Source organism: Spermophilus citellus, assembly GCF_964194105.1.
Source record: "Spermophilus citellus genome assembly, contig: SCAFFOLD_209, whole genome shotgun sequence".
In the NCBI taxonomy this organism is placed as follows: domain Eukaryota; kingdom Metazoa; phylum Chordata; class Mammalia; order Rodentia; family Sciuridae; genus Spermophilus; species Spermophilus citellus.
Genome location: NW_027672990.1, coordinates 204914 through 220731, shown reverse-complemented (window position 1 = coordinate 220731; position 15818 = coordinate 204914). Strand labels below are relative to the sequence as shown.

The following is a 15818-nucleotide window of genomic DNA, read 5'->3' as shown; positions in this document are numbered from 1 at the left end:
TTTATTTCAATCAAAATTGTGTTTTTCTCTCTGTGGTGTCATAGGCTGTTGGAGCTATAAGATCTGAGGAGGGACATGGTTAGTTTATAGTATCTTATAATTACTGGGTTGCAGAGGGTTCTGGGAGACCATGACACATGCTATCTATCGTATAATCCAATAAGTATAACAAGCATTATATTGTAAATTATTAAGTAGAACCAAAGGGTCTACGAAATCAAAATATATAATGAAATAAAAAATGTGGGGACATAAATGCTCCTATAGTATGTCTTTTTCTTTTTACACTCATCATTTTACATGTTTCTAGTTACACTTTTCTACTGGGTATCCAAAACTAAAGAAGTGGTCCCAAATTGTGATGGTTTTCCTACACTAGAGGTGAGTATAGTCACCTCAGTGATGAACGTCATAGAATTCATGAGGAACTGCATGGTTTCTTCAGTCCAAGAGTCAGGATGGGACTATGGACCATGTGGATTCCCCAGGAAACATTAAGACTATTTTCCCCTTCAGCAACCCTCCTTTATTGCCTGAATACGCACATTGGATCCTAGTCTCTTGGGTCTTTCTCCTCTCCCTGATTGGGAACCTGTAGATCCCTTAGGGTGTACTGCTACTCTATAAGGTGAAATGTTAAACTCATAATTCAAACTAGGGATATCTGGGCATTATTTTAGTATCCCTAGGTCCTTCCTATAACTGTCTTAATTTTCCCATGATTACAAACAAGAGAGTATATAATTTACATAAATAATATTATCCAAATAATACTTGATTAAACATGAAATAATTAATGGAGATGTTATAGCATTATTTACCCAACAGAAAGTTTTACTATTGCATCGATCCATTAGCAAAGTGAATAGTGGGAGATGTGTGACCTAATAACATCATTAAATGCATGACAAGGTTAACATTAAGAAATTCACACTTTATTTAGCAACAAATTGCATCTGTAATGAAATATAAGTAAAAATGCTCTGTAAAACTTGCATGGTGGACCATGCTTTCACTCTAGGGACGTGAGAAGATTTGCAAGTTCAAAGCCAGGCTCCATAACTTAGTGAGGCCCTATACAACTTAGAAAAACCTATCTCTAAATATAAATGAAAAAAAAAAAAACCTGAGGATGCAGTTTTCTGATTAAGTGCCCCTAAGTTTAAGAGGCTCTTAAAAATTTAAATTTTAAATTTCATATAAATCTTAAGAGACTTTTGAAATAATCAACTCTGAGTATTATTATTTCTCCAGTTGTGAAAAATGAGACTCTTTAGTAATTGTTGATTTATACAAAAATTATATCCTTTTAGGGATGCACAATTCTATACTTGTATGTCCTTATTTCTACAATATCTGGTAAAGATGTTAAGAAAATTTTCAGCAAATGTCAAAAGCAATTACCCATTTTCTACATTTAAATGATTTTTTTTCCACCTAGGTCCCAAATACTACAAGGGATGGGCTATAGATAAGAAACTTACTACAATCTCTATATTTGTCAAAGTGTTTTTGTAAATATTTTGCTGTTATCTAAGGTACACACTTTGGACAAATGCTACTCCACATTTGCTACAGATATTAGGTCATAAATTAAAAAATGTCAGAAATTTGAATACAGACTTGGACACATTCTTGGGTTTCTATATGCTATAAATCCTCCAGTGTTTTAAAAATGTTTGATCAATGGCCAAAAGCTTTGCAAAAATTTTCCACACGTCCTCTCACTCGTATTAATTCTGAGGTGTTGAGTAGGGTGTGAACAAATATTGGAGACTCTGTCACCTATTTTACATTTATATAATTTCTGTGCTATCATATCGCTGGTGTGAAATAGTGTTGAACTACTGTGAAATAAGGGTTGATTCATCCTTAAAGACACTGATGCAATGTTTTCATTGTAAAACTTATCTCCAGTATAAAATCTATAATGTTTAGTAAGATGTAAACTTCAATATTAAAAGCTTTGCCATTGTTCACATTTATAGGACTTCTCTCTAGTATGGGTTCTCTGGTGTCGAGTAAGTGATGATTGTTGATTAAAATCTTTGCCACATTCTCTACATTTGTAGGGTTTCTCTCCAGGTGCTGAGTAAGTACTATTTTTTGATTAAAACTTTTTCCACATTCTTTACATTTGTAGGGCTTCTCTCAAGTGTGGATTCGCTGGTGCTGAGTAAGTGATGATTTTTGACTGAAACTCTTGCCACACACTGTACATTTGTAGGGCTTCTCCCCAGTATGAATCCTGTTGTGGTAATAGAGATGCGAGTTTGTATAAAAACTTTTGCCACACACTACATTTGTAGGGCTTCTCTCCAGTATGAATATTTTTGTGCCAATTACGCTGTGAGATGCTATTAAAAGCTTTGCCACATTCTTCACAGCTGGAGGGCTTCTCTCCAGTGTGAATTCGCTGGTGCTGAGTAAGTGATGATATGTGAGTAAACCTCTTGCCACACATTTTACATTTGTAGGGCTTCTCCCTGTATGAATCCTGTTGTGGCAATAGAGATGTGAGATGCTATTAAAACCTTTACCACACTCTTTACACCTTTAGGGCTTCTCTCCACTGTGGATTCGATGGTGATGAGTAAGTGATGATTTTTGACTGAAACTTTTGCCACACAATTTACATTTGTAGGGCTTCTCTCCAGTATGAATCCTGTTGTGGCGATCAAGATGCGAGTTTGTATTAAAACTTTTGCCACACACTTTACATTTGTAGGGCTTTTCTCCAGTATGAATCCTGTTGTGGCGATCAAGATGCGAGTTTGTATTAAAACTTTTGCCACACACTTTACATTTGTAGAGCTTTTCTCCAGTATGAATCCTGTTGTGGCAATCAAGATGTGAATTTCTATTAAAACTTTTTCCACATACTTTACATTTGAAGAGCTTCTCTCCAGTATGAATTTTGTGGTAATTTTTAAGGCTTGGTTTTCGACTGAAACCTTTGCACAATTGTTTACATATGTAGGGCAAATTTCCAGGGTGTGTCCACTGGTGACAAATAAGATTGGAGCTTTCATTAGAAGTTTTGTCACATTCTTTGCATTTGCATGGCATATCTTCTGTATGAACACTGTGATGTTGAGTAAAGTTCTTGAGTGCATTGCATTCTTCACATTGGTAGGTCTTCTCTGCAGAATAAATTTTTTAATGTTGAGTAAGGGTTGAAAAACTTTTTAAGGCTTTCCCACACTTTTTATATTTACAGGTCTTTCCTTCAGTATAAACCTCTGATAGTTAACAAGTTGTAACTTTTTACTAAAAGTTTTTTCACATTCTTTAAATTTGTAGAATTTATCACTGTCATAGTATCTGCTGTGTTTAAAAAATATATCAAAGCATTTGCCTTCTCAATACCTTCTATACTTATCAGGCTCTCTTTCTCTATAAATTCTCTTGCATTAAGCAAGCTCTGCACTGTGGTTAAGAGCCCTTTCACATGTCTTACACTTGCAAGTTTTGTCTTCGCTATGAATATTTTAATTAATACTAGTTTTTGATCACTGAAGCAAGACTTTCCTACATTTTTCATCTTGGTAAATTTCCTTTAGAAAAGAATTAGGATTTCTCTATAGTCATAATTTTTATCACCAATGTAAATATACTGGTCATTACTCAGGGTAGAGACATTGCTTCTTGTGTTACTTATAGCATTATCTATATAGTACACTTTCCAGAAATCTGTATCAGAATTGTCATTGAGCAATAGTGGGGAAGTAGAAATTTTCCACAAATTTTAATATTTTGTCCATTTGGGCACAAGGAGAAATTCATCTTTTGTTTCAGAAAAATGGACATTTTATAAAGAAACTCCCAAAAGATTCACTTTTAGAAATATCTTTTCTGTGCAAATGTTTGACTGGAATTTTAACTCAGTGCTACTTTTATAATTGGCCAAGTTAAAAACTGATGCATGGACTAGATTTCAAATTTTCCACTTTGCCTTTCAGTTCAAAAATGGCTATGGATTTATTCTTAAAATACATATAAAACTCCTCAAAATAATTGGAATACATTGAATTTTTGTTTCAGATATTAATTTTCTCTGGTGTCTTTTGACCATCAAATTTTTATCATAAATAGGTACTAATGATTGATTTTGTCTATTACAATACAATTTTTGAAATTTACTCTCACCTATATTTTCCCATTGTTTTCTTGGTTGTAAATAGTCAAAGTCATACTTTCCATATCTTCCTTCTCTCTCTTTTATTCCCTGCTCTGGTAAAATTTCTTGAGGATGATGAGAAGTCATGGCTGTAATAAACAAAAATAGCAAACATGTTTACTTACTGTACTGGGCTGAGTATATTTTGCAAAACTAAGAAATTACAGCAAAAAATAACATCAACAGGGGAGTGGATTTTTAAATCCAAGTCTATCATTACTGTAGAAATATATAAATCAAATAAAAATACACACAGAAAACTACTTTGAAAATTTTCCTAATCCTCTTTGTGTTCACAGTATGCAAGATGAGTACATTACTATGGAGAGTAATATAGTAGAGAGAAATACATTGTGTTACACAAAGATTTTCCTCCTTCAGAATATATTTTTAAAATCTACCAACTTTTTTCTGTTTCATTAAAATATAAAAATATGAAACATGTGAATATTTGTTGACTGTTCAAAAAGGGCTTCCTGCTTACCAATAGAAAACAACATGGCTAAATCAACTGTAAGGAAAGTTATGAATTACTCAAAGGGAATAGTCAGTTATCATTTAAAAGAAGTTTACTGAACTAAACCAACACACAAAAACCAGAATAAAAATTAGTCAAGATTTGTTAATAGTAATAAGCAGAAAGTGTATGTTTAAAGACTTTCTTTAGAAAACGTCTGAAAGAGTCAGGAGTGGTTGTACACAGCAACATAGGAGGTTGAGCTAGAGGATCATTTTGAAGGCCAGACAAAGTAAAAAATGCAAAGTGCTAAATCGCCCTTAAGTTCTCTTTCCAGTACTAATAAACACATCTCAGAAAATAGGAAAAATGAAACATCCAAGCAGCTCAGTTTTCTCCAAGTTGTAAAGACTCAAAGTAGGTTTTAATCCAAGTTTAAAAACTCAGAATACTGAGAGCATCCAAGGGAAAAAGATGGGTCACCTAGAAATGTGTAACTATATAATTGTGAAATCCTTAGTCGAATCCTCACAACACAGGAAGGAATTTGAGTCTATCTATATTCAAGGGATGAAAGAATAAAATTATCAACCAAGACATTATATTCACAGATACTACCTTTCAAAAGAGAAAGAAAATGAAGTCTTTAAACGTATAAAAATACACACACTATTCATCATCACTGGATCTGTTCTCCAAAAATACTAAAGGTAATCCTCCATAATAAAACGTAAGTGCACAGCATCATAAGTCATATGAAATTTTAACTATTTTTTGGCAAAAACAATTCTATTTTAATGTAATGATGGGTCTCCAAACATGTAATTTTGCAATAGAATTTGAAAGAAAAAAGCATAATAACAATACTGTTAATAGGCATATATAACTGTAACAATAATATAATTTTAAAAGGACACATAAATATATTCAGTTTTTTAATAAAGTGAAGTCAAGTTGATACTCATACAAATTATGAGTAGGAGATTCATTTTTAGAGTTTTTGTTGGCAACTGCAAGATTGCAAAATTCTGATCAAAACAAAACTTGGATATCTGAATTAACTCTAAATATTGCAACTGTAAGTAGTCTACAGGATACTCTAAATCTAAGAACACACACATACTGAAAGCAAAAGGATATAATAATGACACATACAAAAGTGATCGAACAAAACCTGGGCTGTCTAAGTTATAGTACACAAAACATAGTTTAAGACAGTTATAGGACATACAAGACGTTTTAAATTAAAAAAAAAAAAAAAAACTTTGAAACGAGGCAAAAGAGAGAAAAGGACCCTTTCCCTAGGTTCTGAATTAAGAGTAAATACATTCGCTACGTACTTCATACTTCCCAAACACACAAAGAAAACACTGAGAGGGTTGAATGAAAACAAAGAATCACTGTAATACTAAGAGACATCAATCCCCACTTACTGAAAAGGGAAATACAGTGAAGCAAAATGGTAATTGCAAAGCTTAAGACTTTGAAAATATTTTGAAACTACTATAGACATAGAATCCCTGTTCTTAATCACAAGTGGGATATTATGCTGGTTAGATCAATTTTATATATTAAAACAAAGGTTAATAAATATTTAAGTGATAGTTATTTTGTAACCAACATGGAATAAATATTTGAAGTCAAAAGTGGTAGGGATTTTCAAAAATCCCTAAATATGTGTCAGTTGATTGAACACTCTTGGGCATGCTGTTGTTCAAAATTGAAAGATTAAATTTAAAGATGTTTATCCTACTTAAAGTTAACTAGAGGCTCCATGTAATATTCATTAACCTCCCATTGTTAAAAATTTTTTTGCAGAGAAATCTATCCTTTAAATTGTATGCTTATCCCCCAAAATACAAATAAGATTCTTTCCCTGCTAAAAAAATATACTAAAAGTTATAGCATTTAATGGTAAATGCAAACATGGAGTCAGTAGATGGAGTTCTTAGTGAGTGTGGCAATAAGCCCTCACATCAATAGCAAATTAAAAACATTGCACACCAGTGTTGTTACATTGTTATTCAACAGAGCCATCATGGGGGATGCAAACCAAATATCCCTTGAAAAGAATGATGAGCCATATTGGAATATAAAACTACAGAACTTTGAAGTCAAAGAATTTATTCTAATTATATATTTTACAAAATGTATGTACACTAGGTTAACTGAAATGTCACAGAAAGAATACTGCAGAATTCTACGAACATGACATCTCTAAACTAAAAAAGAAGCTTCTGAAGAAAAGGGAATAGTTTTGTGATGAGAGACAGAAATGAGCCCTTGCTTCCTAGGCATTGTTGGTTTTTTTTTTTTTTTTTTGAGATGTAAACTTTGTAGAGATATATTGCATAACAATTTGAATTAATGTTACTGAACTGTATATTTACAATTTTGGAGACAGTAAGTTTTACTTTGTGGTTTTGATTACACTGAAAATTAATAGATAAAGAGAATTGCAACATTTCTCAAAGCTACATTTAAAATAATGTGGTCTTTATCCTTGAAATAAGAACAAGCTCATCAATATACAAATGATGAGCATGCATGTAATCTCAACTACTAGGAAGTCTGAGGCAGGCGAATTGCAATTTCAAGACATCCTCAATAACTTAGTGAGAACCTCTCTCCAAATATGAGTGAAAAGGAGCTCGGGGTGTAGTTCAGCATGAGAGTATCATAGCCATCAATCCCCAATACAATTACACATAGAAAACTTCAATTGTTACATACATGGGCAGAATGAAAAGCCAATCAAGATAAAATAAAAAAGTCATGGACAAAAGAGGCTTAATATTTATACAAGCAAAAGCACATATAATATTGTTGGCAATACAAACAAGAATCATACATATCTTAGTTTGTGAAGCAATTAATTTATATGAGGAAACCCAGTCTATAACATGGAACCTACTGTACACAATTAAAAAAGAGAAAAAAACAACTAAATTTTAAATATCCACAGATGTATTATTTTACAAATCCTCTAACTCAAATAAAACTTACACCATCTCTCAAAACAGCAGTCTTTGTCCAACTTGACATTCATTCCATGGCAGATAATTTCACAGAAAATCCATTACACATATTGGAAAGAAAAGTAATAAGGAAATTTTAGTGAAAAAAAATACAAATAAGATTAGAGACACTGACTTATGATAGTAATGTATTACAATGGGTGGACCTAGAGGTCTCCATAAGTGTGCAATATTTTCCTGTAAATAATGGAAGAAGGGCTGGAGTTGTAGAGTAGTGTTAGAGAGCTTGTCTAGAATATGTGAGGCCCTGGGTTCAATTCTCAGTATCATATATGGATAAATAGGAAATTCATTAACAACTAAAAATATTTTTTAAATTGTGGAAGAGCTGTCAGATAATATTGACACTCACAAGGCAAGGAGAGTGTTTTGTTGTTAATTTGAATGTATGGAAATATTACTGGAGGAAAAGCAGGATACTATATAATTTTAAAGCACAAAACACAGGACAGGTTTTTCTATGATAACAAGAGAAAAAATTCAAAGCTTCTAAAAAATGTTTTCTGCTGGATAATGTCTCAATGAACCTTTTTGAATTTAGACTTCCTCCTCTACCTCAACTATGTCCTCTACTATATGTGGGCCACAGGATTTGACATCACTGCATTGCTCTAAGTCAACCATATGTCAAGTGAAAGATATATATCATGCCAGCAAAGGAAAACATTAAGGATGAAAATAAACATCATTAGCATTGTCTTGTCAGCACCAAGAACTACCCCGTCTTCTTTATTGAAAGCATAAATCTGCAACACATTCTTGTGGAGTAGTTCCCAAAAGATATACTTCAAGGGAAGAAAACTAAATAATGATAATTAGGAATTTTGAAGGAAAGTTATGCTCACCCACAAAGTCTAGGTTGCTGTAGGTCTCCAACATCACTTCTCTATATAAATTCTGCTGAGCAGGATCCAGGCATTCCCATTCCTCCTTAGATAAATCAATAGCCACATCCCCGAATGTCAATGGCTCCTGAAATAAAAATTGTTAGATCAATAGAACATGGACCAAACCATTATTCAGTTTTTAATATGAATTAAGTGTTAGTAGAACTGACTGTCATATAGGAGAGTGACTTTAATTATGGAATAAGATACTTTGCATTATCTAATTCAGAGGAAAATGCATAAGTCTAAAAACAGTATATATATTCCATATCAGAGTGAAGTGAAGGATATATATCATAATCCAAGCAATGAATAAAAGCCCAAATCCTAACTTTTCTGCCATCAGTGAATGTGAAATTTGGCAGAAATTCCAAATGCAAATCAGACTTCTCAAAGATATTCCCAGAAGGAGATTGTGCACAAGGGAGACAAAAATACTGCTAAAAAAACTTTTAAAAATGGTCTGGTTCCTATTCCCTCTGCTTTCTATCCATGAGATAGATTGAGATCCCCTATACAATTAGTTTCAAGTATCATCCATGACACATTTTCAATGTGTAAAATATTCATAAAATATTAATGTTTGGAAACATGCAAAGTGACACTTCTACCTTGTGAAAAGAAAAACTTGAAATATTTCAAGTTCTATAAGCAGTTCAATGAGTGAATCAATTTGGTACAATAGAATGAATAATGGGTTACAGAACATTTCAAGGAGGAGATTAAAAAATTCTTAGAAGTAAAAAAGAACAAAGACACAACATATCAAAATCTCTTGGACACTATGAAAGCAGTACTAGGAGGAAACTTCATTGCATGGAATTCAGTCCTTAAAGGAATAAAAAGTCAATAATTGATCTCATACTTCATCTCAAAGCCTAGAAGAACAAATCAACAGCAAAAGCAGTAGAAGGCAAGAAATAATTAAAATTAGAACTGAAATTGAATAAAAAGAAACAAAATTAAACCTTGACAACAGTTGGTTCTCTGACAGATCCCTAGCTATTCTAATAAAAAGAAGGAGAGAGAACATTCAAATTACCAGCATACATGATGAAAAAGGCAATATCCCAACACACAGTACAGAAATAGACAGGATATTTAGAAATTATATTGAAAATGTATACCCCAAGAAAATAGAAAACATTGAAGGCATCAACAAATTTCTTAAGTCATATGATATGCCCAGATTGAATCAGGAAACATACACAATTTAATCAGACCAATATTAATTGATGAAATACAAGATGCCATCAGAAGTTTATCAACCAAGAAAAGCCCAGGCCCAGATAGATACACTGCTGAGTTAAACAAGACATATAAAGAAGAAATTCAAAATACCAATATTCTTAAATTTATTTCAGAAAGTAGAGAAAGAAGGAGCACGTCCAAACTCATTCAATGAGGCCAATATCACCCTGATCCCCAAAACAGGCAGAGACAAATGAAAGAAAGAAAACTTCAGGCCAATATCTCGAATGAACATAGATGCAAAAATCTGAATAAAATTCTGGCAAATTAAATACAAAAACATATTAAAAAGGTCGTGCACCAAGACCAAGTGGGGTTTGTCCAGAAATACAGGGTTGGTTCAACATATGTAAATCAAAAAAAGGTAATTCATCACATCAATAGACTTAAAAATAAGAATCATATGATCATCTCGAGAGACACAGAAAAAAAACATTTGACAAAATACAGCACCCTTTCATGTTCAAAAAGTTAGAAAAACTTGAGACAACAGGAACATACCTCAACATCATATTAGCTCTCTACATTAAGCCTAAGGCCAACATCATTCTAAAGGGAGAAAAACTAAAGGCATTCCCTCAAAAAACTGGAACAAGACAGGGGTTGCTCTCTCTCACCATTTCTATTCAACATATTTCTTGAAACACTGGCCAGAGCAATTAGACAGATGAAAGAAATTTAAAAAAAACTACAGGAAAAGAACTTAAATTAGCACTATTTGCTGAAAATACAATTCTATACCTAGAAGACCCCAAAAGCACCACCAGAAAACTTCTAGAACTAAAAATGAATTCAGCAAAACAGCAGGATATAAAATTAACACACATGAAAAAAAAGGCATTTCTGTACATCAGTGACAAAGCCTCAAGAAGGAAATAAGAAAATCTACCCCATTTACAGTAACTTCAAAAAAAGAAAACATAAGATATTTGGGAATCAACTTAACAAAAGAGGTGAAAGATCTATACAAGGAAACCTACAGAACCCTAAAGAAAGAAATCAAAGAAGACCTTAGAAGATGGAAAGATCTACCTTACACTTGCATAGGCATAATTAATATTATCAACACTACCATACAACCAAAAGCACTATACTGATTTAATGCAATTCTGTTCAAAATCCCAATGACATTTCTCATAGAAATAGAAAAAGCAATCATGAAATTCATCTGGAAAAATAAGAATCCCAGAATAGCTAAAGTAATTATAAGCAGGAAGAGCAAAGCAGGTGGTATGACTATACCAGACCTTAAACTATACTACAGAGCAATAGTAACAAAAACAGCATGGTATTGGCACTAAAACAGGCCAGTAGACCAATGGTACAGAATAGAGGACACACAGACTAACTCACAAAATTACAATTATCTTACATTAGACAAAGGTGCCAAGAACATGGATTGGAGAAAAGATAGCCTCTTCAACAAATGGTGCTGGGAAAACTGGAAATACATTTTCAAAAAATAAAATGAAAACCCTATCTCTCACCATGCACAAAACTCAACTCAAATTGGATCAAGGACCTAGGATTTTAACCAGAGACTCTGCATCTAATAGATGAAAAAGTAGGCCATAATCTTCATCACATGGGGCTAGGCCGCCCCAACTTCCTTAATAAGATGCCTATAGCACAAGAATTAAAACCAAGAATCAACAAATGGGATGGATTCAAACTAAAAAGTTTCTTCTCAGAAAAAAAATCTGAGGTGAACCGAGAGCCTACACCCTGGGAGTAGATTTTTACCCCTCACAATCAGATAGAGAATATCTAGTATATAAAGAACTCAAAATGCTAAGCACCAAAAAAAAAAAAAAAAAAAAAAACAATAATCCAATCAACAATTTGGCCAAGGACCTGAACACACACTTTTCAGAAAATTATGTAGTATCAATCAACAAATATTTTTTAAGAAGTTCATCATCTCTTGCAATTAGAGAAATGCAAATCAAAACCACTCTAAGATATCATCTCACTCCAGTCAGAATGACAGCTACCATAAAGACAAACAACAAGTGTTGGCAAGGACGTGGGGGAAAAGGCACACTCATACACTGCTGGTGGGACTGCAAATTGGTGCAAACAACATCGAAAACTGTATAGAGATTCCTTCGAAATATGGGAATGAAAACCATTTGACCCAGCTATTCCTCTTCTCGGACTATTCTCAAAGAACTTGAAAACAGCATACTACAGGGTCACAGCCATGTCAATGTTTATGGCAGTACAATGCAGAATAGCAAACTGTGGAGCCAACCCAGATGCCCTTCAGTGGATGAATGGATAAAAATATGGGGCATATATACACAATGCAATTTTACTCAGCAATAATAAAATCATGGCACTTGCATGTAAATGGGTGGTATTGGAGAAATGAAGTTAGGCAAACCCAAAAAATAAATGTTGAATGGTTTCTCTGATATAAGGAGGCTGAGTATAGTGGGATAGCGAGGGAGAGCATGGGAGTAATAGATGAATTCTACATAGGGCAGAGGGGTTGGAGGGGAGGGGAAGAGGCAGGGGATTAGCAGTGATTGTGGAATGTGATGACACCATTATCCAAAGTACATGTATGAAGACACAAATTGGTGCCAACATACCTTATATACAACCAGAGATATGAAAAATTGTGATATATATGTGTATTAAGAGTTGTATTGCACAAAGAAATGAGTACATATATAATGGCATAAATTAGCATGAATATACTTTCTGTACAGAGATACGAAAAATTGTGCTCTATGTGTGTAATAAGAATTGTAATGCATTCCACTGTTGTTCTATATTTTAAAAAATAAATATTTTTTAAAAGAAATGTACTGAAACCTATTGGGGAAACTCTAAGCCTACATGGCTATATATCTTAAAAACACAGAGCTGGAAGGAAATATGCATGAACAATATGAAAAACCAAGAAAGAATGTGCACCAAACAAAGATGCAACATTATAAGAATCCATGGTCAGAATAGCAGGATAAATGGGAGAAGGTACATAATATTTTTGTGAATTAAAGTATGATATGAGATCAAATACAGGCAGCAAAGGATCGTTTTGATAAAGAGCTACATAAGCAAATACAGAAAGCAAAAGATTCCTTCAATAAGGAGATAGAGATTTTGAAAAAAAAGAAAAAAACAGAGATCCTTGAAATGAAGGAAACAGTAAACCAAATTAAGAACTCAATAGGCAGCATCTCCAACAGAATAGATCACTTGGAAGACAGAACCTCTGACATTGAAGGCAAAATATATAATCTTGAAAAAATAAAGTTGACCCCAGTGAAGATGGTAAAAAACCATGAGCAGAAGATTCAAGAATTGTGAGATAATATGAAAAGACCAAATTTAACAACTATTGGGATAGATGAAAGCATAGAGATCTAAACTACAGAAATGGACAATCTATTCAGTGATATAATACCAGAAAAATTTCCAAACATGTAGAGTGAATTGGGAAATCAAATAGAAGGATCAAATAGGACACCAAATGAACAAGATCACTACAGGTCTACACCAACACACATCATAATGAAAATACCTAGCATACAGGAGGAGCAGAGCATTTCAAAAGCCACAAGAGAAAGGAATCAAATTACATATGGGGAAAACCAATCAGGATCTCTGATTTCTGAACTGAGACCCTGAAATCTACAAGATCCTGCAACAATATAAACCAAGCTCTGAAAGAAATGGACACCAACCAAGAATCATACCCAGCAAAATTAAATTTTGATTAGCAATTAGATTTCAATTCAGATGTTATTTTTTGAGAAAATAAAAACCTTCCATCATACACCAATTTAAAAGAATTTACAACCAGAAACCTGCACTACAGAACATCCTTAGCAAAATATTCCATGAGGAGGAAATGAACAACAATAAAAAATCAGAAAAGGGTAGTATCACTCTAAAGGAAAAACCTATCAAAGAGAAACTGACTTAGTTAAATACCAAAAATAAACAAAAATAACTGGGAATACAAATCTTGTCTCAATAACAATCCTGAGGGGGTTAAATAAATAATAATAACCCTGAAAGTTTAGTTCCAACTCAGCAATCAAAAGACAGGCAGATTGGATTAAAAAAAGACCAACAATATGCTGCCTCCAAGAGACTCATCTCATAGGAAAAGATACCCAGAGACTAAAGGTGACAGGTTGGAAAAAAAATATATCGCTCAGGCTGGGGCTGGGGCTTAGTGGTAGAGCACTAGCCTAGCACATGTGGGACCCTGTATTCGATCCTCAGCACCACATAAAACTAAATAGTAAAGGTATTGTGTCCATATACAAAAAATATTAAAAAACCTACCACTCACATATACTGTGGAGGCAAGCAGGAGTTTCCATTCTTCTATCAAATAATGTGGACTTCAAGTGAAAGTTAATCAAAAGGGATAAAGAAGGACACTACATACTACTTAAAGGAACCATACACCAACAAGACAGAATAATTATAAATATACACACCCCCAAAACAATGGAGCATCTATGTTCAAACAGACTTTTCTCAAGTTTAAGGGCCAAGTAGACCACAAGACAATAATTCTGGGTGACTTTAACACACCTCTTTTCCCACTGGATTGATCTTCTTTTACCACTGGATTGATCTTCCAGACAGAAACTATAGAACTCAATAATGCAATCAACAACTTAGATTTAACTGACATACATAGACTATTTCATCCTTCAACAGGCGAAGACACTTTCTTCTCAGCAGCAAATGTATCCTTCTTTAAAATAGACCATATGTCATGTCAAAAAGGAACTTTAAGCAATACAGAAAAGTAAAGATTCTACCCTGCATTCTATCAGATCATAATGGAATGACATTAGAAATCAATGATAAAAATAGAAGCTACTCCTATACCTGGAGACTAAATAATATGCTAGTGAATGAACAATGGGTTGCAGAAAACATCAAAGAGGAGATTTAAAAATTCTTAGAGGTGAATGAGGACAGAGATACAACATATCAAAATATCTGGGACACTATGAAGGCATTACTAAGAGGAAACTTCATTGCATGGAGTTCATTCCTTAAAAAAAGAGAAAGTCAATAAATGACATAAAATTACATCTCAAAGCCCTAGGAAAAACAATTGATCAACACCAAAAGCAGTAAAGGACAGAAAAGAATTAAAATCAGAGCTGAAATCAATGAAATTGGAATAAAAGAAGCAAATAAAAATTGACAAAGTGACTGGGAATGGAACCACCATTTGACCCAGCTATCCCACTCCCTGGTCTATAACCAAAGAACTTAAAAACAGCATACTACAGGGACACAGTCACGATGTTTTTAGCAGCACAATTCACAAGAGTTAAACTGTGGAGCCAACATAGATGTCCTTCAGTGGATGAATGGATAAAGAAAACGTGGCATTTGTACACAATGGAATATTAGTAAGCAATAAAAGAAAAGAAAATCATGGCATTTGCAGGTAAATGGATGGCATTGGGGAAGATAATGCTAAGTGAAATTAGCCAAACCCGAAATAACAAATGCTGAATGTTTTCTCTGATATTAGGAGGCTAACTCATACTGGGGTAGGGAGGGGGAGCATGGGAGGAATAGATGAATTCTATTTAGGGCAGTGTGGTGGGAGGAATAGGGAGGGGAAAGGGATTAGCAAGGATGGTGGAATACAATAGACAGCATTATCCAAAGTACACGTATGAACACTCGAATTGATGTCAACCTACTTTATATACAGAGATATGAAAAATTCTGCTGTATGTGTAATAAGAATTGTAATATATTCCGCTGCCATATATTTTTAATTTTTTTAAAAATTTTCAAAATGAAATGTTGGCTCTTTGAAAATCAAATACATTTGATAAAACCTTATCCATGCTACTATAGAGAAGGAGAGAAATACTCCAATTACTAAAATCCATGATGAAAAAGGAAATATCACCATGAACACTAGAGAAATACAGAAGATAATTAGAAATTATTTTGAAAATTTGTACTGCAATAAAACAGAAAATATTGAAGTCATCAAC

At 33.4% G+C, this 15818-nt stretch overlaps 1 protein-coding gene across 1 annotated transcript in view; it reads right to left on the bottom strand.

The window, feature by feature from the left end:
- Positions 1 to 2556: 2556 nt before the first annotated feature.
- Positions 2557 to 15818, bottom strand: part of LOC308640286 (zinc finger protein 732-like) — a gene marked incomplete at both ends in the record, with an annotated part of 200597 nt that continues 187335 nt past the window's right edge. Inside the window, 4 exons of the mRNA XM_081312243.1 lie at positions 2557 to 2572; positions 2963 to 3143; positions 4150 to 4269; positions 8521 to 8647. Of these exons, the coding sequence (XP_081168369.1) occupies positions 2557 to 2572; positions 2963 to 3143; positions 4150 to 4269; positions 8521 to 8647 (444 nt within the window). The remainder of the gene's footprint in view (positions 2573 to 2962; positions 3144 to 4149; positions 4270 to 8520; positions 8648 to 15818) is intronic.